The sequence below is a fragment of the Chiloscyllium plagiosum genome, chromosome 25 (assembly GCF_004010195.1).
Source record: "Chiloscyllium plagiosum isolate BGI_BamShark_2017 chromosome 25, ASM401019v2, whole genome shotgun sequence".
Classification (NCBI taxonomy): Eukaryota; Metazoa; Chordata; class Chondrichthyes; order Orectolobiformes; family Hemiscylliidae; genus Chiloscyllium; species Chiloscyllium plagiosum.
The window spans coordinates 40,604,812-40,628,911 of record NC_057734.1 but is presented as its reverse complement, the minus strand read 5'-3'; the positions used below and the strand labels follow the sequence as shown (position 1 = coordinate 40,628,911).

Below are 24,100 nucleotides of genomic sequence, written 5' to 3'. Positions count from 1 at the left end.
AACCACTCTCATTTTTGGCTAACTGTTCCAATATTTCATTATCAGAAGAAATTGTTACTGTCTGCATAATTTTAACATGTTTTTTAAAATTTACTAATTGATGTCATAGAACCTTACATGACTGATTGAGGCCATTCAGCCCATTCTGTCTCCTTAAAAGAATTTGTTTCATTGTCCTTACTCCCTCTGCTCTCCACTCACTCCCCTGCAGTGTTTCCCATTTCATGAGTTTAGTCGATTCCCTTTTGAAAATTGGGTGCTCTTCAGAGGGTCGGTGAGATCTCAAAGGGCCAAATGGCCTTCTGTCACACTGTAGGGATTCTATAATTGTACAGGCCTGTTAGCTTTACATCTGTTATTGTGGTGACATTAATGTTCATTATAAAGAATGTAGTAGCAGAGCATTTAGAAATATATAATACATTCAAGCAGAATCAGCGTGGCTTCTTGAAGAGGAAATCATGCCTGACAAATGTATTAGAGTCTTTTTGAGGAGGCAATAAGCAGGATAGATAAAAGTGGACCCAGTAGGTGTCATACATTTGGTTTTCCAAAAGACATTTGATAATGTTCCCCAAAAAAGAGCTCATGGTATTGGGGCTAGTATATTAGCCTGGACAGAGGATTGGCTAACCAATAGAAGACAGAGGTAAAGGGGCCATTTTCAGGCTGGCACTGTAACTAGTGGAGTTCTACTGGGATCAGAGCTGGGGCCACATTACTTAAATATATATTAATAACTTGGGTGAGGGAACTATAGCCAAGTTTGAAGATGACATAACAATAATTGGGAAGGCAGGTAATGAGGATGGCACAAAAAATCTACATGGGGAGATGGACAGGTTGAGTGAGTGGGTGTAAATTATTGTTTTTAAAATTGTACACAATATTTCAGGTGTGGTCTCGTCAAGGCCCTGTACAATTGCAGCAAAATATCCCTGTTCCTGTACTTTAATCCTCTCAGTATAAAGACCATCACACCATTTACTGCCTTCACCACCTGCTGCACCTGCAATGCTCACTTTATGTGACTGCTGTACAAGGACACCCAGGTCTCATTGACCTAGCCTTTACCCAATATATCATCACTCGAATAATAATCTGGTTTCCTGTTTTTGCTACTAAAGTGGATAGCCTCCCATTTATCTGCACATTAAGTCTGCATCCTCCTCATAGTTCACCCTCCCACCCAGCCTGGTATTGACTGCAGACTTGGAGATATTACATTTAATTCCCTCAGCAAAATCATTAATATATATTGTGAATAGTGAGAGTTCACAGTAGCTGGTTGCCACTAAGACGAAGACCTGTTTATTTCTACTGTTTGTTTCCTGACATCCAATTCTCTGGCCGTGTCAGTCCATCATTCCCAATCCCATGCACTTTAATTTTACATGTTAATCTCGTACGTGGGACTTTTATCATACGCCTTCCTAAAGTCCAAGTAAACCACATCCACTGGCTCCCCTGATCAACTCTACTAATTACTTCTTCGAAAATGTCCAGTAGATTTGGCCAGCATGATTTCATTTTCATAGTCATACAGCATGAAAACAGACCTTTTGGTCCAACCAGTCCGTGCTAGCCATGTTCCCAAACTAAACTAGTCCCACCTGCCTGTGCCTGGCTCCTATTCTTCCAAAACTTTGCTATTCGTGAACTTATCCAAATGTCTTTTCAACATTATAACTGTACCTGCATCTACCACTTTCTTTGGTAGTTCATTCCACACACACACACACCACTCTCTGTTTAAATAAAAATGTTGCCCTTCATATCCTTTTTAAATCTTTCTCCTCTCACCTTAACATATGCCCATAGTTTTGAACCACCTCCCACTCTAGAGAAAAGACCCTTGTCATTCACCTTATCTACATCCCTCATGATTTTATAAACTTTGACAAGGTCACCTCTCAGCCTCCAGTGCTGCAGTGTAAAAAAGTCTCAATCTATTTTTCTATCTCAAACACTCCATTCCCAGCAGCATCCCAGTAAATCTTTTTCTGTACCCTCCGCGGTTTAATTTTCGTAAATCCATGGAGACTCAGTCTTAAGCTGCCAGTGTTTTCCAGTGCTGTTATTAAAAGTTGATAGTGGCCTCTAGCATTTTCCACACTGCTGTTATCAGGCTAACCCAGTCTATGATTCCGTTTTCTGTCTACCTCCCTTTTCTAAATAGAGTCATAGAGATGTACAGCACGGAAACAGGCCCTGCGGTCCAACATGTCCATGCCGATCAGATATCCCAACCCAATCTAGTCCCACCTGCCAGCACCCAGCCCATATCCCTCCAAACCCTTCCTATTCATATACCCATCCAAATGCCTCTTAAATGTTGTAATTGTATTAGACTCTACCATTTCCTCTGGCAGCTCATTCCAAACATGTACCACTCTCTGCATGAAAAGGTTGCCCCTTAGGTCTTTTTTATATCTTTCCCCTCTCACCCTAAATCTATGCCTTCTAGTTCTGGACTCCACCACCCCAGGGAAAAGACTTTATCTAAACACCTTCTTCACTATCCTATCTACCTGTGACTTCACTTTCAAGGAGCTATGAACCTGCACTCCAAGGTCTCTTTGTTCAGCAACACTCCCTGTGTATAAGTCCTGCTATGATTTGCTTTCCTAAAGTGCAGCACCTCTCATTTATCTGAATTAAACTCCCTCTGCCACTTCTCAGCCCATTGGCCTATCTGATCAAGATCCTGTTGTAATCTGAGGTAAACCTCTTCGCTGTCCTCTACACCTCCAATTTTGGTGTCATCTGCAAACTTACTAACGATACCTCTTATGCTCACATCCAAATAATTTACATAAATGACAAAAAGTAGTGGACCTAGCACCGATCCTTGTGGCACTCCACTGGTCACAAGCCTCCAGTCTGAAAAACAATCTTCCACCACCACCCTCTGTCTTCTACCTTTGAGCCAGTTCTGTATCCAGATGGCTAGTTCTGCCTGTATTCTGTGAGATCTAATCTTGCTAATGAGTCTCCCATGGGGAACACGGTGGCACAGTAATTAGCACTGCTGCCTCACAGCGCCAGAGATCCGCGTTCAATTCCCACCTCAGGCGACTGACTGTGTGGAGTTTGCACATTCTCCCCGTGTCTGCGTGGGTTTCCTCCGGGTGCTCCGGTTTCCTCCCACAGTCCAAAGATGTGCAGGTCAGGTGAATTGGCCATGCTAAATTGCCAGTAGTGTTAGGTAAGGGGTAGATGTAGGGGTATGGGTGGGTTGCGCTTCGGCGGGTCGGTGTGGACTTGTTGGGCCGAAGGGCCTGTTTCCACACTGTAAGTAATCTAATCTAAAAGTAATCTAATCTAATCTAACCTTGTCAAACGCCTTACTGAAGTCCATATAGATCACATCTACCGCGCTGACCTCATCAATCCTCTTTGTTACTTCTTCAAAAAACTCAATCAAGTTTGTGAGACATGATTTCCCCTGCACAAAGCCAGGTTGACTATCCCTAATCAGTCCTTGCCTTTCCAAATACATGTACATCCTGTCCCTCAGGATTCCCTCCAACAACCTGCCCACCACCGACATCAGGTTCACTGGTCTATAGTTCCCTGGCTTGTCCTTACCACCCTTCTTAAATAGTGGCACCATGTTAGCCAACCTCCAGTCTTCCAGCACCTCACCTGTGACTATAGATGATACAAATGTCTCAGCAAGAGGCCCAGCAATCACTTCCCTAGCTTCCCACCGAGTTCTAGGATACACAAATAATTGTCAGATATCTTCTGCAATCTGTTTATTTCACTTTCCTGCTCAGTCATGTGTTCCAGGGTCCTACTTCTCATTTTTCACATCTTCCATGCCCCGTCACCTGTCTGTTACGGTCCCTGTCACCTGACTGAATCTGTCTGTTACAAGTGTGTATATCACATACTGAATGAATTGGAATGATAGCTACACAGTTCACAATGCAAGCCCCACCTTCATAAGTTGCACAAACTTCTGGTACATTGCCCTGACTCTTTGCTCAATAGTTCTTCAGTTCTAAGAGCACATGCCTCAACAAAGGGCTACCTAACGTTCGAATGTGGGAGCGCATATATAAGCTGGGGCTTGTCAGTACAGTGAAAGTGTTGGGATATGCAGAATCTCAGTAAGGGGTGGCTGAACCTAATTTGTATGGTCCAACTTCACAGAACAGACACAGTGTGTCAGGAATGCAGAAGATTGTTGTGTAACTCCCCCCTCTCCTTTAGCTCAATGACTGTAGCCACAGATCTCCAGACCTAATACCTGGAATTCTCTCGCTCAATATCTCCACCACCCTCCTGTTCTCAACTCCCATCGATGGGACTAACCTTTTAGATCCTTGATTCATTATAGATCTTGTGTCTGTGAAGTGCCTGGAGATATTTTCCTACAGTGTGGGTGGTATTTGAAGGCAAGTTGTTGTTGGTCGCATTAATTTAATACTCATGGGAGACCTGATTTGTTTTATCAAAGGACATTTCTTTATGGTCAAATTGCTGTCTGTTGGCAGAGCTGAGAGACGCATTCAAAGAGTTTGATAAGGACAAGGATGGATTCATTGGCTGTAAAGACCTGGGTAACTGTATGCGGACGATGGGCTATATGCCGACAGAAATGGAGCTGATCGAACTCTCCCAGCAAATCAACATGAACTGTAAGTTGAGACTTTGTGATGATCTAAATAGACTTGGTTGCAATTATGCTACCTTTCGAACATTGAAATCTGAAGCACAGCAGATGAACAACTTGTGAAAATTTCATCTCATCTGAAGGTCAGATGAATGTAATGGAGTTGAAACAGCATCTGTGTAGATCAGGTACAAAGTAAAGGGAAGTGCTGTTGGCATTAATGTTGGTAATGGAGCAATGCTGTGGGATTCTGGTCCAGTGTATTGGCCATGCTATAGAACAGATCCATGCCACACAAGTGACTGTGGTACAGGAAGTGCCCGACTTACTTGGGAACCGACCTCCGGCTTCTCATTTTTTAAAATTATTTTTAAGAATCTCAGTTGCCTGCAATGTTTCGTCCTAACGAACGGTCGGACTAATTTGCCCGAATCTGTTCCGACTTACACACACATTTGGCTTACAAGCAGCAGAAAAAATGGAACCCATTTGTAACCTGGGATACTTCCTGTCCATGCCAACAATGCCATGGTTAGGTGCTTCTAAACATAAACCAGCTTTTCTGAACTGTGTCCAGTCTTTCCCTCTCAACAGCCTCCCTAAGCTATCCTCCCCAGTATTTAATGTGAGAGATTGGATATCAAGCATTACTGGGTTACTGTTATATTTTGATGGATTGTCTTTAAAGAGCTAGGAACTGATTACAGGTGTCCCCCAACTTTTTGAACGCCACTTCATTTTTACAAAAGTCCCCATATTGGTACTTAGTTTATCGAATCCAAAGAGGATTTTTGCTTTCATGATAATCAGTAATTTTTTTGCCATAAAAGTCATGCATCTTCGCTTTACGTCATTTGCAGCTTACAAAAGGTTTCCTGGGAACACTCTACCTTTGAATAGTGGGGGAATATCTGCAGTCACAAACTAGTTGTATGCATAAGTGTTCCAGGGGATCATGTTCATGGCTGCAGAGGAGAGTCAGGATGTGTGTCCTAAGGCAGTCTTCCTACCAGGCAATTGCATGGCAATTTGGATTAAAGGCATTTGAACCTTAACCTTTCCGAGCCTAAAGTGTGACTGTTTCCAACACCCGAGAATCACATAGCATAACAGGCAGCAAGGCCTCGTCAAATCCTGTCAAGCCCCAACCTGTGAACGAGCAAACCAAAAACCGTTCGATTCCCGCTTAAGACTCAGTAGAGACAAAAACAAAACTGCAGATACTGGCATCCAAAGTCGAAAGGCAGGAGTCTGGAAGAACACAGTAAGCCAGGCAGCATCCTGTAAGGGTCACACCCGATACATTGACTTCTCCAGCTTCTGATGCTGCCTGGCTTGCTGTGCTCTTCCAGCCTCCTGCATATCTACTTAAGCCTCAGTAAGCGCAGAGTGATTTCAACTGACATTGTGTTCCCTCCATGACTGGCATCGCCAAACCTGACATATCTCAATGATGCCAAGTCCTGGTGCCCTCTACAACATCATGGCACAGGTACAAGCTGGTTGTACTGAATGGCCAAGGGTGGGAAGTTGTTCGGCACAACGCCATATGCCTGTCCCCCAGTCTCCTCAAGCAGGAACGTTTACACTGAATGTAGTGGGAAGTTTAATACCTGGAATAATTGAGTGCAGTTTAACCAAGGAAGGATGATTTGGCTATGGGGGGATTTCAATGAAAGTTTTCCAGATTGATCCATGGAGTGGCCAAACTAACATATGAAGAAAGACTGGATTGCTTAGGACTGTATTCACTAGAGCTTAGAAGAATTGGTGGGGGAGTGGGGAAGTCTCTGAAAAACCTATAAAATTCTAACAGGACGAGACAGCAAGGATGTTTCTGATGCTCCAGAACCAGGAATCATGGTATATGGGGAGGGCCATTCAGGATTGAGGTGAGAAATATCTTCGCCCACAGAGATGGGAGCCTGTGGAATTCTCTGTCACTGAAAGTGTTTGGGGCCAAAACATAGAAGGAATTGGATAAAGTTCTTAGTTGGATGATTGGCCATGATCATGTTGAATGGGGGAGCTGGCTGGAAGGGCTTACTGCTTCTGTTTTCTATCTTTCTGTATTTTTAATGTTTCTAATGAAATGACGACTAAAAATAAACATTGCAGCTAAGTGGAATCAAGTGTTGGGTCTTACAGCCTGTGTTCTTTCAGACACAGAAGACTAATGCAGTTGAGCAGGTTACTTCAATTCCAGGTCACCCCTGACACATACAGTTTATTCAGCACTAACTCAGCTTAACAACTGACACTTCAAACAATCCTTTGCAGTTCAGATATTTCACTGTTAAATCTGCTGCCCCCTGGAAAGTTTGTTATTGATCTGTTTCATTGATGTAATCCCAGCCAATGATTAAATGCTCTGTCTTTTAAAGGTTAGGCCACATTTGATTAAACAGTGCATTTGTGACTTTGTTAAAAATACAGTTCTCAGATTTCAATCCACTACATTAAGGAACAGACAGTGTCCTTCCATAGCAGCCTAGTTATTATGTGGGTGTTTAATATGTAACTTGTCTCATTAAGCTGATACCTAGCATTACAGATCCCACAATCTCACAGGGGATCCCATAGAGTCAGACAGCACGGAAACAGACCCTTAAGTCCAACCAGACCATAATCCCAAACTAAACTAGTCCCACCTGCCTGCGCTTGGCCTAAATCCCTCCAAACTTTTCCTATTTATGTACTCATCTAAATGTTTTTTAAATGTTACCCACATCCACCACTTGCTCCGGAAGTTTGTTCCACGAACAAACCATTATTTTTTACCCATGTTTTTATTTAAATTTTTCATTTCTCACTTTAAAAATATACCGTCTGTGTCTTGAAATCCCCACCGATGGAAGAGACACCTGCCATTCACCTTATCTATACTCCTCATTGAGTATAGATAAGGTGAATCTCGATAAGGTCACCTCTCAACCTGCTACGCTTAGGAATAGGGGTTTGCTGCAAAAAAAGTTAATTGTGAGGAAGAAATTATACCGTGAGGCCTACGAACAGCACTAGGTTGGTACAATGCCACTGTGATCTTTCATTGTGAAAAGCCCAGTGTCAATGTGCGAGGATGCTGCTGTTTGGAATGAAATGGACAACTGTGTTCCAGAGTGTTCTATATTTTGAAACCAGCTGCCTCCAGCGTAACAGGGTAATTATTACTCTCCTGCAGGCTCTGTGGCACTCTGCGTATTGATGCGACTGGGCAGTCATTAAAAACGGGTTTTTAACCCAAACTCCTGTGCTTTTCCTCATGGCTTGTCGTAATCTCGGCAGAAACTCATTTCCTCACTCTGCCTCAAGGGATGGTGCTCATATCATGGGACTATTAATCCAGAGACTCAAATGATGTTCTGGCATCAGGGTTCCAGTCCTGCCATGGCAGGTGGTGGAATTTGAATTCATTTTAAAAAAAAGTCTGGAATTAAGAGTCCAACAATGAAACTACTGTCAATTGTCCAAAAACCCATCTGGTTTACTAGTGTCCTTTAGAGCAGGACACTGCATTGGTCTACATGTGACTCCAGACCCACAGCAACATGGTTGACTCTCGGCAGTTAGGCCTGACCAATGAATGTTGGCTGAGCCACTGATGCCCATATCCCATGATGAATTTAAAAAAAGCTTCATGGTGCTAATCCAGAGGAGCTCCAGAAAAATTTGCAACCTCTTTTAAAATGAATCTTCCTCTTCCTTTGTTTGATAGTTAATTGACATTCTTTTAGAAATGTGTCCAGCTTGAATTGGCAGCATATAGAATCCCTACAGTGTAGAAACAGGCCATTTGGCCCATCAAGTCCACACCAACCCTTTGAAAAGCATCCCACCCAGACTCAGTTTCCCATGGCAAACCCACCTAGCTTACATAACCCTGGACACTATGGGCAATTCAATATAGCCAATCCGCCTAACCCGCACATCTTTGGACTGTGGGAGGAAACCTCACAGACACAAGGAGAATGTGCAGCCTCCACGCAGACAGTCACCCAAGGGTGGAATCGAACCCAGGTCCCTGTGAGGCAGCAGTGCTAACCACTCGGCCACCGTGCTGTATGTCAACTCTCCCAGGTCTCGATGTTCACTGACAAATGGAGATTTAGCGCACTGTGATTGAGATACCTTTGAAGGAACCAGTGGGCTTCCTGCTCTGCCACTTGTACCTGGAGTCTGTCTGAGTAGGCAAACAGAATTCACATAAAAGCAAAATAAAACACGTGAGTGCTGGAAATCTGAAACAAACCCAGAAAGTTCTGAAGGATCTCAGCAGATCCAGCAGATCCATGGAGAGAGAAACAAAGTTAACATTTTTGAGCCCGATACGACTTGTCTACAGAACTGTTCGATGCAAGGTGCCTCTGGGTCATTGGTCCCTCTGTCTGTGTGGTTTATGTGAGTGCTGCACTCTAGCTGAAAATGGTCAAACCAAATCTCCTGGCCCTGAAGATAATATTTTCAGAATCAACCTGCTCAGAGATAACAATGGGTGGCACGGTGGCTCAGTGGTTAGCACTGCTGCCTCACAGTGCCAGGGACCCGGGTTCAATTCCACCCACTGACAGGTGTCTGTGTGGAGTTTGCACATTCTCCCTGTGTCTGTGTGGGTTTCCTCCGTGTGCTCCAGTTTCTTCCCACAACCCAAAGATGTGCAGGTTAGGTGGATTGGCCGTGTTAAATTGCCCATATTGCTCAGGAATGTGCAAGCTAGGTGTGTTAGCCATGGGAAATGCAGGGATAGGGTAGGGGGTGGTGAGTCTGGGTTGGATGCTGTTTGGAGGGTCAGTGTACTTTATGGGCTGAATGGCCTACTTCCACACTGTAGGGATTTTATGATAATTAAACATCTCCGGAGCAGGTGAGACTTGAACATGAATATCCTGGCTTAGAGCAAGGGATGCTACCACTGCGTTACAAAGACCTCTTCCATAAGTAGGGTTGATAAAACTCATCTTAAACATTGAGTGTCTGGAAGAAGTAGTCCCACAAGGGAAAGAGGTAGAGAGTGGCACAAATTGAAAGGGGGGAGAGTTTTATATCGACTGACATTGCTCTGAGAATTGAGGAAACTGTGCAATGAATGACTCTTTCAGACACACTATTTTACAGCGAGATAGAGTTTCATCACACTCATTGTGAATCTGGTTTGTAGATAGTGAAGTAAGAAAATGCCCTTTCAGAAGTAAGAGTGTGACCCCTGGCCTACAACCTTCTCAATCACGAAAGCACCTTTTATTATCATCTTTAACGAAGAACCTTTGTAAGATCTTTTGCAGACTTTTTGTTGTGTGTTTGACTCATTGCAGAGACTTACTGTGACACACAATAGTCTTGTATTGTGTCGAGGCAAATTTTTATCAAAATACCCATGTAAAAGCAAATGGCCATCTTGGGAAGAGAGGGGCAATGACATTTTAGCAACACTATGAAGCATTTGACGTAAATTTACATCATGCTGATGCAAGCTGCCAGAATGATAGAGCAAGGTTTAGAAATCGTTTTTGGTGCTGATGTTAATGTGAAGTTCTTTAACACAAAGCCAAAAATCTTAAATTAATCAAAACACATACGTAATAGTAACAGGATAACGATCACTGATGCAAATTATTCTGTTTAGGGAGAAAGATTTAAAGAGGAAGCAGGTGATTAAAACGCAAAGCAGCTGGGGTCTGCAGACTGGAGGTGATGTGTGGACAGAGTGTGGTGAGGCGCATACAGGGTCATTAGGGCTTTGTCAGTATGATGCACAGACAAAGGAGAATTCGGTAAACTCTTGGATTTTAGTCTGTGAAGTCTACTAGTAAGAGTTAGAGTGTGATGTACTTTAGTCTGATACCATGATAATGAGCCAGCAACCTGCTATACATCAATTCCAGTTTTCATTTTGATCGATAATCAGATTGAGAGGCTGCAAAACAAGTCGGTACTTCACTATAATCCATCTGATATAATCGTACAAACACAAGATCGACCCACTGACTGAAACAAATGGCACCATTTTTCATTAGGACTGGAGATCCTTACACAACTCATTCTTCACAAGCGGCTCTCCAACCTCTTCATTTACAACGTTAAGCCACTGTGCTGGGATTGCCCCATGCTGCCCCTAACCCATCCTCATCAGCATTATAGAGGATGAGGTAGACCCCCTCACCAGCACCATCATATCACAGCAGTTAGGGATTGACAATGAAATGACCACCGTGCTGATTTGCCTGTGTTTGAAGATACAAGATCTCTCAAGAGCCTGCCACAACAATTGAAGTATTTTCAGAGGGTCTTTCTGAGTGTGAAGAGAATGAAAAGAAGCATCGTCTCTTGCCTCGAAATTACCCTGAGCGATGTTCGAGGAGGGGAGGTTCTTGTGGTGGAGTGGGAATGTCAATACCTCAGGGCCAGAAGCCCCAGGTTCAAATCCCATTGCAGGTCTGGATGGCCACACAGGGTGCTTTGTAACGGGTTTGATGAGGTTCAGTCTCAGCCTGTAAATCTGTCCCACCTTCCCGATGGCCGGCAGTAAGAGCAGGAGAGATTCCTGGTCAGCCAACCTCCAGAAGGCAACAGCAAACATCTGCAGCAGCTTGTCATGCGCAATTACAGACCAGTGCAATGGTACATCATGGTGACCAATACCCTGTTAGAATCCAGAACCTGAGGGTGTTGCGGACAGGGGTGTTGGGGAGTCAGTGTCTTTGTCTGTTCTTTGACCATGTTTGCTATCCTGTTTAATTTAAACAGCACACAGCCTCCATTGAAGTCACTCAATGCCAAGCTACTGAGCCCTTGTCCTCTACAGTCAGCAGCAAGCATTCCTGGGCTGTGGTGCTGTTGTTTCTTCAATAATGAATGTATTGAATCTGTTGTTGCAAACTGAGCTTACTGGGCTTCTTGCTTCCTTGTGCTTTATTTTCAGTGGGTGGCCATGTTGATTTTGATGACTTTTTGGAACTGATGGGACCAAAGCTTTTGGCGGAGACGGCTGACATGATTGGAGTGAAAGAGCTTCGAGACGCTTTCAAAGAGGTGACTGTTTCAAAGATTATACCATAGCCAGAACTGGGACTTGCCCAACCTCCTTCCTTACCTTGGAATTTAGGGCAAAGTCCGTTCATACAATTTCTCCATTATTTCCATTAAGCTCATTGGACAAGTCACCAGCAGAAACTCAGGCATTGGTTTGGGTTTATATTAATTGAGGCCATTCTCAAATGCGAAAGCCAGTGGGAAACACTGGATGTGCCTGTATTTCAGAGGGCCATATGGCCTTTTCTCATCTCCCTTCCATTCTGTTTACTCAAAAGAGGGAGTATTACACAGAGGGGATCTCTGGGACCATAGAGTTATGTCACCAGTGGACAGGTGTACTTCTAAGTGTGGAAGACGGTCACACAGACTGGCACAGGATAGCGCCACATTCATCCATTGAGTTTGTTTCTGTTCAGGAGGAGAAAGGTCAGTAAGCGCTCCCGTTCCTGGTCGCCATTAAGTACATGCAGATGGGTAAGCATAGAATCAGTCATTCCTCTAATTTCTGTAAGGTGCCAGCACTCACACGGGCCTAACTACTTTAACACGGTTGCTTCTTGCTATTCCAGGGATGAGTTTACATTTCCTCCACACGAGAGGTCCAAATAATGATAACATCCTGGAGACATTGAATCTCTACAGTGCAGAAAGAGGCCATTCAGTCCCTCGAGTCTGCACCAATCCTCCACCCTTATTTCCTCCGACTATTCCACCCTTCACCTGCGCATCCTTGAACACTATGGGCAATGTAGCATGGCCAATCCACCTAACCTGCACAGCTTTAGACTGTGGGAGGAAACCCGGAGCAGACACGGGGAGAATGTGCAAACTCCACAGAGACAGTTGCCCGAGGCTGGAATCAAACCCGGGTCCCTGGCGCTGTGAGGCAGCAGTGCCAACCCCTGTGCTGCCCCAACTGTAGCTATTGGTGCAGCCTTCACTGCATCTTGGGAGTGAGGTCAAAACAAAACAATGACTTCACGGTGAAAGCTTCTCAGTTTGAGAGGTTGAACTCTCCCTCACTGTCCTGTACTGTCAGACTCGGCAGTTTGTTAATTCCATGTTGCCAGTCTTCCTGGTACCTGGAGCAATGGAGGGTGACAATGAGGTTTGGACCTAATGGATTCTTGCTCTTTAAAGATCACAAGCAGTGTGGGGTTTCCTCAGATTCTGACACAGAGACTGCTTCTCTTTCAACTTCATGTGAAGTCCTGCTGTGGTGTTAGATGCTGAGTTGGGGATTAAGCATCCCTTGCAAAGTGAGGGTCAACTCACAGAAAATTGCCCCTTTTTATTGGAAATGAGCCACATCTCCAGAACACGAGCGACAGCTGGAATGGAAGAGAAGAGGGGTCTGCATTTATATGGTGTCCTTTGGAATGTCCAAAAGCGTGTTGCAATCCGCAAAGTATTTTTTGATGTGTATCAACTATTACAAAGGAGAAAAGGCAGATACCAGTGTGTGCACAGGAAACTCCCACGCACAGCTATGCCATCTTGTTCAGATCCTCCATTACAAGTTAGCCTGGCCCTGGGTGACTCTTCCCCCCCCCCGTTGTTGTTTGAAATAATGCCAATGGGATGGCATTCCTGGTTTCTCAAATGCCCACTGCAACTTCAATGAAAGCCCTAAAGGGAGCTTTCTCCCCATATGGCCACAACTTTCCAACTAGCAGTAGGAATTCAGGAAGAGGAAGGGCCGGCAGATTATCCCCTTCAGACGGTAAGAGGACGAGGAGTCCTCCATTACTGACCACCCCCCAGCTTCTTCTGTCAGTTTTGGCAGCGGCCATTGCTCCCAGTGACCTCATCAGCCAGTGTGCCAGCTCGCTCTCTCTGAGTTGGGGCATCTTCCTGGGTCAGGGACAGAAGCCATGCCTCCCAGACAATGATCATGCCTCGGGGTGTGTTTAATATTCAGCAACGTGTTCCCCACTCAGACTCTAGGTGGCAGAGCAGGAAATCCCATCACCAATAAAATTCACCTTGTGGGATATTCGATATCCAGGTGAGAGAGCAGACAGCAGCTCAGATTAAGGTCTCTGAAAGATCAGAGATCTGTCAGTGCATTCTGCCTCTGTATGCATTACAGGTATTAACCTGCTATAGATTATATACTCAAGTCCTGGGACTGGGACCAGATCCAATAATCTTCTAATTGGTCAGGGTGCTGCCCCTTGTACCACAGGTTCTAATTGGTCAGGGTGCTGCCCCTTGTACCACAGGTTCTGATTGGTCAGGGTGCTGCCCCTTTGTGCCATGGCTTCTGATTGGTCAGAGTGCTGCCCCTTTGCGTCACGGCTTCTGATTGGTCAGGGTGCTGCCTATTCTACTACAGCTTCTGATTGGTCAGATAAAAATTAAAAGTTGAAGGGAATGTGCATGGGGAATTTCAGAATGACTTGATGTGTTGGAGTACTTGCAACAGCCAAATCCTGTTAATAGATGTTCTAAACTCAGACACCACGGTATTCATTAAACACAGTTTGACACAAACGGAGATGGAGAGATCAGCACGACCGAACTGCGTGAAGCTATGAAGAAATTACTGGGCCAGCAAGTTGGACACAGAGATATTGAGGAAATCCTGAAAGATGTTGATCTGAATGGGGATGGGCGTGTTGACTTTGAAGGTAAAAGCTAACATTGTTGGATTAGCGTTGTTCATGTTTCATTAGCTAGGTTTTCATAGTGTGTTCACAGGTCCTGCCCTGTGTCCAAAGACCAACACAATTAGTGTACAGAAGAGAAAGGGTTGGAAATGGGGTCAAAAACAAAGCATAACAGGTTTGAGAGGACTGGTGACCAGGGTAAAATTGGATAGTCCTCTGTAACAGAAACCGGGATTGCAATGTGTGAATCCTGTATATGTTTGGAAGCAGCAGCTTGCAATCTCCATGGGTCTACAAATATTCTCATGGACCTGGACAACATAACTGATCAGAGCATAGCCCCTGAAGTCAGAACCAAGATCCTCAATAACTTTTCAAACCATCAAAACCTTCTGCTAACACAGGGAAAACATCACTCACCTGAAAGTCGTTGGTGAGTGTAATATTTGTAAGTTTGCTGCCAATACAACTCTCGGTGGAAGTATGAGTAGGGGAGGGACATAAAGAGGCATCGAGACAATTTAGGCAAGTTATGAGTGGGAAAATACCTGGCAGATAATCTATAACCATAAGATCATAGATATAGAAGCAGAATTAGGTCATTTGGCCCATTGAATCTGCTCCTCCATTCAATCACAGCTGATATGTTTCTCAACCCCATTCTCCTGCTTTCTCCCTGTAACCCTTGACCCTCCTAATCAAGAACCTATCCATCTCTGTCTTGAATACATTCAATGACTTGGCATCCACCGCCCTCTGTGGCAACGCGTTCTACAGATTAACCACCCTCTGCCTGACGAAATTCCTCCGTAACTCCATTCTAATGGGTTGTCCCTTCCCCCTGAGGCTGACCCCTCGGGTCCCAGTCTGTCCTGCTAGTGGAAACATCTTCTCTGTGTTCACTCTATCCTCTCTACCCTATCCGCTCTGAATTCTGTAAGTTTCAATTGGATCCCGCCATCCTCTTTCGAAACTCCAGCGAGTACAGACTTGGTCCTCAACTGCTCTTCATACGACAAGCTCTTCATTCCCAGGATCTTTCTTGTGAACCACCTCTAGATGCAGTCCAGCACCAGCACCAGTTACGGGGCCCGAAACTGCCCACAATATTCCAAATGCGGTTTGACCAGAGTCTTACACAGCCTCAACAATACTTCCTACTCTTACATTCTTGCCTTCTTGAAATGAATACTAACATTGCATTTGCCTTCCTAACTGCCAAATGAACCTGCATGAACCATGACTCCCATGTTCCATTACGCTTTAGATTTCCAGAGCATTTCCTCATTTAGAAAATGGTCCAGGCCTCCATTCTTCCTACCAGAGTGTATAACCTCACACTTTCCATGATGTATTCCATCTGTCAACTCTTTGCCCACTCTCCTAGCTTTTCCAAATCCTTCTACAGCCTTCCTGCTTCCTTTAATATGACCTGTCCCTCCACTTATCTTGATGTCATCTGCTAACTTAGGGTCAGTGCCCTCACTTCCTTTGTCCAGATTCCTGCTGTATAATGTGAATAGTTGGGGTCCCAACCCTGAACCTTGCAGGACTCCATTAGTCACTGGCTGCCAACCTGAAAAAGACTCCAAATGTGGATAAATGTGAAGTTGTCCATGTCGGTAGGAAAGTAGAGTGTTATGGAAATGGTGATAGATTGGGAAAGGTGAATGTACAAAGGGATCTGGGTTCCTTGTCCATCAGGAATAAGCATGCAGGTGCAGCAAGCAGTTAAGGCAAATGGTCCAGTGACTTTCATTGCAATAGTACAGGAAGAAGGGAGCCTGACTGCAGCTGTGCGAGTGCTTGGTGAGACCCTAGAAAGTTGTGTACAGTTTTGTTCTCATAGAATCCCTACAGTGTGGAAACAGGCCCTTCGGCCCAACAAGTGCACACTGACCCTCTGAACCCAGATCCATTTCCCTACTCTACATTTACCCCTGACTAATGCACCTAACCTAAACATCCCTGAACACTATGGGGCAATTTAGCATGGCCAGTTTACCTAACCTGCACGTCTTTGGATTGTGGGAGGAAACCGGATCACCCCAGAGGAAACCCACACAGACACTTTCCCATTACTCTTGGTTCCCAACTGATCAAGAATCTGTCTGTCTAAATGTACATAAGGGCTCTGGCAAGGACGTTCAATGACTCTCAACACCCGAGAGAAGAAATTCCTCCTCATCTCCCTCTTAATTGGCACCCCTTTATTCTGAGACTATGCCCTCTGGTCCTAGACTGCCCCTTGAAGGGAAACACCCTCTCAGCATTTACTCTCTCAAGCCCATTAAGAATCCAGTTTGTTCCAATGAGATCACCTCTCATTCTTCTAAACTCCAGTGAGTAGACTCCTAACCTCTTTAGCCTTTGGTCATAAGACAATCTCTCCACACCAGGGATCATCCTAGTGAGCCTTCTCTGAACTGCCTCCAATGAAATGATCATTTTCCTTAAGGGAACGAAAACCACTCACTGTACCCCAAATGTGGTCTCCCCAGCCCCTTGTACAGTTGCAGTAAGACTTCCCGACTCTTATACTCCCATCCCTCTGTGAGAATAAGGACCAACATTCCATTAGCCTTCCTGATTACCTGCTGCACCTATATTTCGTCTATGAGTGTCCCCGCGTCCCTTTGTGCTACAGCTTTCTGCAGGTTTCTTTTTCCCTTTAAATAATACTTTGTTCTGTTGTGCTCCCTTCCAAAACGGACAACTTCACATTTTTCCACATTTGTTCTCCATTTACCAACCTTTTGCCCACTTACTTAAACTATCAGTATCCCTGCCCTAACCTGCCTTTCCACCTGTTGTAGTGTCTGTGAATTTGATTACGGTACACTTGCTGCCTTCCTCCAAGTCATTGATATATATTGTCAACAGGTGAGTATTGATCTCTGTGGCACCCCACTGGTGACAGGTCGCCGATCTGAAAAATAACCCCTTTTAACCCCGGTCGCTGTTTCCTGCCCATTAACCCATTCTCTATCCATGCAAATATATCACCTCCAACACTGGACTTTTGACTCACTGTTTAAATTTGTCGTCGTAGCTGCCCTTTCCAATTTGATTAATCTAATCAACATAAAGGTGAAAGTCACCCATAATTATTTCCCTTTTTTTTTAACATGCTCCAATTATTTATTGATTTATAGCCTTTCCCACAGCATGGCTACTGGAGTCTGAGGGTCTGTACACTACTCCTACTAACGTATTCCTTCCCTTGCTATTGTCTACCTCCACCCATTTGGATGCTACATCATCTGATCCTGGGTTCATTATCTCTCAACTGTTCTCATTTCATTTCTTCTTAACAGTGCGACTCTACTATCTACCCCTCCTGTTTTTCTGAAAAATCAAACCTTCCAGAATGTTCAGTTCCCGGTTTTGATCTCCTTATAAGCCATGCTTTCAAAATAGCTACGAGATTATATTCAATCTTGTTATCAATTCACTACTTTATTTGTCTACCCAGTCCGAAGACATGCTAGGTTAGCTAGATTGGCCATGATAAACTGTCCATACTCTCCAGGGATGTGCGGGCTAGGTGGATTAGCCATGGGAAATACTGGGTTATGGGGATAGGGTAGACGGCTGGGTTTAGGTGGGATGCTCTTTGGAGAGCTGGTGCATACTCGATAGGCCAAATGGCCTCTTTCCATACTGTGGTGATTCAATGATTATTCCAAATGCATCATGCATTAAGATACAAAGCCTTTAAGCTTATTTTGTTACTGAACGTCCCTGCTCTTTCATGGTTCCTTGATACAATATGACATTTACGCACTCCGTCTCTTCCTTTCATTGACTGGTAACTACCAGCTCTATCATTGGTGCACAATCCTATCTTATCCTTTACCCCACAGCCTCCGTGATTTTCGGTGTCATGATGTATGTGAAGAGAGCAGGTGCTGAGATGAAGGATCAGACATGATCAAGCAGAGTGGGTTCCAAGGGTCCACCCTGTGCAGTCTCGGCATTTCTGTTCCATTAAGTGACTCTGACTGGGAGCCCTCCTGTTGCTGAATGTTGCTGCAGTTTCCTCAGGCTGAGACCGGGCATATTGACGGTGTTGCCAGGAATGGAGGGCTTGAGATACAAAAATAAGCTGAAAAGACTGGGTGTTTTTTTCACTGGAGCTTCTGACGTTGAGGGGTGACCTTGCTGAGGTTTATAAAATCATGAGGAGCGTAGATAAAGTAAATGAGGAACAGGTCTTTTCCTTAGGCTGGGGGAGTTCAAAGCTAGGGTGTGTATCTTTAATGTCAGAGAAGAAAGATTTAAAATGGACATGAGGGGCAACTTTTTTAAAAAGAGGATAGTTGGTGTGTCGAATGAACTTCCAGAGGAAATGTTGGATATGGGTACAGTTACAATGTTTAAAAGATGTTTTGATAAGTACGTGAATAAGAAATGTTTGGAGGGATATGGGCCAAGAGCAGGCAGGTGGAACTAGCTTAGTTTGGGACTATGCTTGACATCAAAACATGTGCCGCTGGAAAAGCAGTGAGTCGGGCAGCATCCGAGGAGCAGGAGAGTCAATGTTTTGAGCATAAGGCCTTCACCAGGAATGAGGGAGTTGCCCGAGGGAGCTAGGGTTAGGGGGATAGTAGCTGGGAATACAATAGGTAGATGAAGGTGGGGTGATGGTGATAGGTCGGAGAGGAGGGTGGAGCGGATAGGTGGGAAAGAAGATGGACAGATACGAAGATGGGCAGAGAGGAACAGGTCAAGAAGGTGGTGCCGAGTTGGAGGGTTGGATCTGGAATAGGGTGGGGGGGAGGGGAAATGAGGAAACTGGTGAAATACACATTGATTCCGTGTGCTTGGAGGGTCCCAAGGCGGAAGATGAGGTGTTCTTCTTCCAAGCATGGGTTGGCGGTGGAGGAGGCCCAGGACTTATATGTCCTTGGCAGAGTGGGAGAGGGAGTTGAAGTGTTCAGTCAACGGGCGTTGGGGTTGTTTAATGCATGTGCCCCAGAGATGTTCTCTGAAATGTTCTCTTCAGTCCTCTTTCTCCCAGTATGGTTAGCATGGACTAGTTGGACCAAAGGGTCTGTTTCCGTGCTGCATTCAGGTCAGTGTTGTGCACTGACTGGCGTGGCCTTTTCCGCACACGTTTGGAACATGCTCCCTATATCTCTGCCGATCTCTTCAGCCAATGAGCTGCGACCAGCTCCAGGAAGGTGGGCCTATCGTTGACGCCATTTTTGTTTCTGGAACCACACCTCTAGTCTCAGAGACATGGGCGCAACCAAAATTCCCAAAGTTCTCCACTGGCAGGTTTGTGCATCTGTCTTAGACCTATTGATCAGCCAATAACTCTGTTCCAATCAAGAGGCTACTAGAAGGTAGAAGGTGAATTAGATGGATTGTAAAGTTTTTGTTGAGTTTCCATTAAGCTAGCAGCATGGGTAGGCCATTCAGTCCCTCAAACTGTTCCATCGTTCTAGGGCTGACTTGTCTTTCAACTCGACAGAAACAGATCTCAATGAAGCAGCTCTAACCTGGGAGCGATGGTAAGCACTCTGGACTCAACCCAGCAAATCTGATTTCAGATCTCTAGAGAGCCTTCTTTCAGTAGGGTACAGTGGCAATGTCTCTACCTCCTGAGCCAGGAGGTCAGTATTCATGTCCCACCTGCTGCAGAGGTGGGTACTATCACCTCTGAATGGGTAGATTAGGAAACGGTAGCTTCCAGGAGGCTGCCGCCTTAGGTGGGCAATATGGCCTCATGCTGATGTCACTGGTGCTGGTAATCCTGAGAGAGACAGAGAGACCCGGGCTCTGGGCCATGGGTTTAACTCCCACCATGCAACTGGAGGAATTTAAACTCAATTCATAAAGATTGGGAGGGTAACTATCATCCCATCGTCGATTGTTGTAAAACCCATCTGGTTCACTGATGTCCTTTCAGTAAATGAACTCTCATTCTCCACTGGTCTGGCTGACCTATGACTCTAGTCTCATAGTAGTGTGGGTAGGTGCAGTCTGAAATGCTGTTATGGACCCTCAGTATAATTTAAGAAGGTAGCCTAAACCCTAACTGTTTCTTGTTTTAAAGGTACAGGAAGATGTGGAAGTGCTGCTTTCCAAATGAAATGTGACTGGTCAAACTACTCAACATTAAACAGAACACAATTTATTTAAACACTATGGTTAAAATACAAACAAAAGAAAGAGGCATTTAAAGTAGCTTAACTATTAGAAAACTTAACTGAATAATAGATACAATACCTATTACTCATTAACTGTTCCAGTATAGTAACATTCCATAAATACATCCCTTGGCACAAAGGCAAATTCAGACACAGATTCTCACATGCAGTTCTCCAATCCAGGAGGAAAAGGAACATAGAGTAATAGTCATAGCGATTAACAGCACTGAAGCAGACAGTTGTGGACAGCAAAGAAGGTTACCTCAGAATACAATTGGATCTGGATGAGATGGGCCAATGGGCTGGGAAGTGGCAGATGGAGTTTAATTCCGCTAAATGCGAGGGGCTGCATTTTGGGAAAGCAAATCTTAGCAGGACTTATACACTTAATGGAAAGGTCCTCGCGAGTGTTGCTGAACAAAGAGACCTTGGATTGCAGGTTAGTAGTTCCTTGAAAGTGGAGTCACAGGTAGATAGGGTAGTGAAGAAGGTGTTTGGTATGCTTTCCTTTATTGGTCAGAGTATTGAGTACAGGAGTTGGGAGGTCATGTTGCGGCCGTACAGGACATTGGTTAAGGTACTGTTGGAATATTGCGTGCAATTCTGGTCTCCTTCCTATCGGAAAGATGTTGTGAAACTTGAAAGGGTTCAGAAAAGATTTACAAGGATGTTGCCAGGGTTTGAGGTTTTGAACTATAGGGAGAGGTTGAATAGGCTGGGGCTGTTTTACCTGGCGCATTGGAGGCTGAGGGGTGACCTTATAGAGGTTTATAAAATCATGAGGGGCTGGATAGGATAAATAGACAGTCTTTTCCCTGAGGTGAGGGAGTCCAGAACTAGAAGGCATAGGTTCGGGGTGAGAGAGGCAAGATATAAAAGAGACCTAAGGGGCAATGTTTTCACATAGAGGGTGGTACATGTATGGAATGAGCTGGCAGAGGAAGTGGTGGAGGCTGGTACAATTGCAACATTTAAAAGGCATCTGGATGGGTATATGAATAGGAAGGGTTTGGAGGGATATGGGGCGGGTGCTGGCAGGTGGGACTAGATTGGGTTGGGATATCTGGTCAGCATGGATAAGGTGGACTGAAGGGCCTGTTTCCATGCTGTACATCTCTATGACTGTATAACTCGTCCATGCCGGGGAGAGAGATAGAGACCCTTGACTCTGGGATGTCGGGGAGGGGAGAGGGGAGAAAGAGCTAGCCCTGACCCTGGGCTGTTGGGGGTGAGGGGGTGGGAAGAGAGAGAGAGCGCCCTGACCCTGGGCTGTCAGGGAGAGAGAGTGAATTCTGGCTGGTTTATTTGCCAAGCTTTGTGTTGTGTAAGAATTGTTTTTAACAGTCTTTCAGAACTCTTGATTGCAGTTGGTTTCTGTGTTGACCGTTGCTGTTCCCTTGGCAGAATTTGTCCGGATGATGTCACGCTGAGGATGGAGAGCAGGCCCTCCCTGAATGAAGAGCCACCAACTTCACAGAGACTGTCGCAATATCTTAATGCTGCTGTAGAGACTGTATTGAGCAGCTCCTCCGAATTACGGAGCGAAATCTCTTCTGTCCAAGCTTCCAGTCCTCCACGTTGGAGCAACGAACTGAAACAGAAACTCTTTATAGTCCTCTGCTGCCTGAGTTACACAGCTCAGGGGCTGACCCTCCCCAAGGACTGTCCATACCCACTCAGTGGCGAGGTGGCATCTCTTTCAGTGTGCATTGCTCAAAGTCAAATCGCCAATGTAATTAACAGATGAAATTTAACATCGTACCAAGCTGTTTATAGGTCCTCTGTCTTTTACCTGGCTTTGGAGGATATAGCCTTCAGCAATTATTCGGAATATCAGGGAGAAGCATTACTGTGTGGCTGCACTGCCCACACTGACTGACAGATTTACATTAAATTTGCCTCTGCACTACTTTGATTAAAGTGTTATAATGAATGGGTTGAGAATTGAATTGAAATGGCAGAAACTGGAATGTAATGCGTTCTTGTATGAGCCTGCTGTACTCGCTTCACAGAAGAAACAAAAACGTCCCAATTTCCCTCAATTTATCCAGGATTCCGTACCTCAGCACAGCAGAGTCGTTCAAACGCAGTGGAACAATCTTCAGTCACAGAGGGCAAGCTGACTTGCTCCCTTTCTTGAATTTGATTGAACTCTCTGCAACGTGTTGTAATCTGGAAGGCAATGCCTGAAGGGGCGGTGGGAGCAGATTCACTAGTAGATTTCAAAATCGTAGTTCCCCTCGGCTTGTGCAGGACAGTGGGCAACAAGACTCCATCACCAGCCCCAATCCTTCGCAATCTCTTTGGCTGCAGCCCAAGAGCTGTCCCACTCTTAAAAGGCCACTTTCAATGCCAGGCTTTCTTTGGCTAATTCCCATCCAGCCATCACTCTGACATGGCTGGGAGGTGAAATATGAGTCTTGCCAGTGTCTGTCATTTCTCTGTTCCCAATGTCCTTTATAGCGCACACTCATTTCCAATTCTGGAAGGGAATTGGATAAAGATGAAGGTGGAACCTTTGCAGGGCAGTGATTTAATTTGATTTATGATTGTCATGTGTACCAAGATACAGTGAAAAGTATTGTTTTGCGTGCTATTCAGACATATCGTACTTTACGTAAGTACATCAGGGTAATAGAACAGAACGCAGTATATAATGTTTACAGCTACAGAGAAGGAGCAAGAGAGTGAGCAAACTTGGGGATTGGATAGGTAGCTTGGAGATCCAACACTGCTATTATGGGCAGAATGGCCTCATTTCCTCAATGATTTTTTGATTTTTTTTTTCTTTTATACTCATTAGGGTAAGGAACGTTAGTACTAGAACTAGTTTGCACTATTTCAGCCATTTAGTGTTAACATCAACCCACACTCTGGCTAGGTACTGCATAGGAATTGGAATGTTCCGGAATACCTTTTGCCGCTCCCTCCTCATGCCCCAGGTGTTAGTTACACTCTGGCTTGTCCGTGCTAAAGGTTGACAGCACAGGTTGGGGGAGTTGGGGGGGAGATAGACACAGCAACTCTCTTCAGACTGATGGGACCGTGCTGTTGACTATTGAACCCAGGGCAGGATTTGACCTCCCTCCTCTGGCATGTCCCATTCTGACCCCCCCCCCCCCCCCCAACACTATTTTAGACTTGAGGTGAGGGAATGGGAGACACAGGCCACGTGGTTAATACTTTACTGGGCAGGTTGGTGTCGGGCATGAGGTTTGAGGAAGGAATGATACTCTGGCATGGTCACTGCTGGGACCTACAAGGTCATTAACCCGGGCCTCTGACCTCATGGCCCCAACCCCTCACCTCTCTTTCGCCAGATCATGCTTCCTGAGGGGTGTTGCTGCAGTCCACTGATCAAAACCAGTCCTGTTGGCACTACAGCTCTACCAACCAATCAGATTGTTAAGAGGGTCTCTCTAAATCAAGCCTTTCTCCTCAGATAGAGGCAGATGGGGGCGGGGGGAACAGATGTCTCTTCCCCCCTCCCCCTCTCCCAAAACCATTGAGTGCCTGTCGAATGATGAGTGGCTGTGGGAGACCCCCAGCAGATGTTTGGTGAGGTGGGGCAGGGAGGGGAGATGGTGCCAAAGAACCCAATGCTCTGCAAATCCCTAGCCACAGATTCACTCCACCCTCCATAAATATCAACTGGCCATTAGATTGACCTTATATCC

The 24,100-nt window shown here is 45.1% G+C and overlaps 1 protein-coding gene across 4 annotated transcripts in view; it reads left to right on the top strand.

Annotated features, from left to right (window-relative positions):
* cabp1a (calcium binding protein 1a) overlaps nt 1–23,028 on the top strand; it is a 120,481-nt gene extending 97,453 nt beyond the window's left edge. For all 4 annotated transcript variants that reach the window (XM_043715945.1, XM_043715941.1, XM_043715942.1 and 1 more), the window contains 4 exons: nt 4,506–4,649; nt 11,541–11,650; nt 14,139–14,286; nt 21,828–23,028. In XM_043715945.1, coding sequence (XP_043571880.1) covers nt 4,506–4,649; nt 11,541–11,650; nt 14,139–14,286; nt 21,828–21,853 — 428 coding nt within the window. In that variant the 3' untranslated portion in view covers nt 21,854–23,028. The remainder of the gene's footprint in view (nt 1–4,505; nt 4,650–11,540; nt 11,651–14,138; nt 14,287–21,827) is intronic.
* The last annotated feature ends 1,072 nt before the right edge of the window (nt 23,029–24,100 follow it).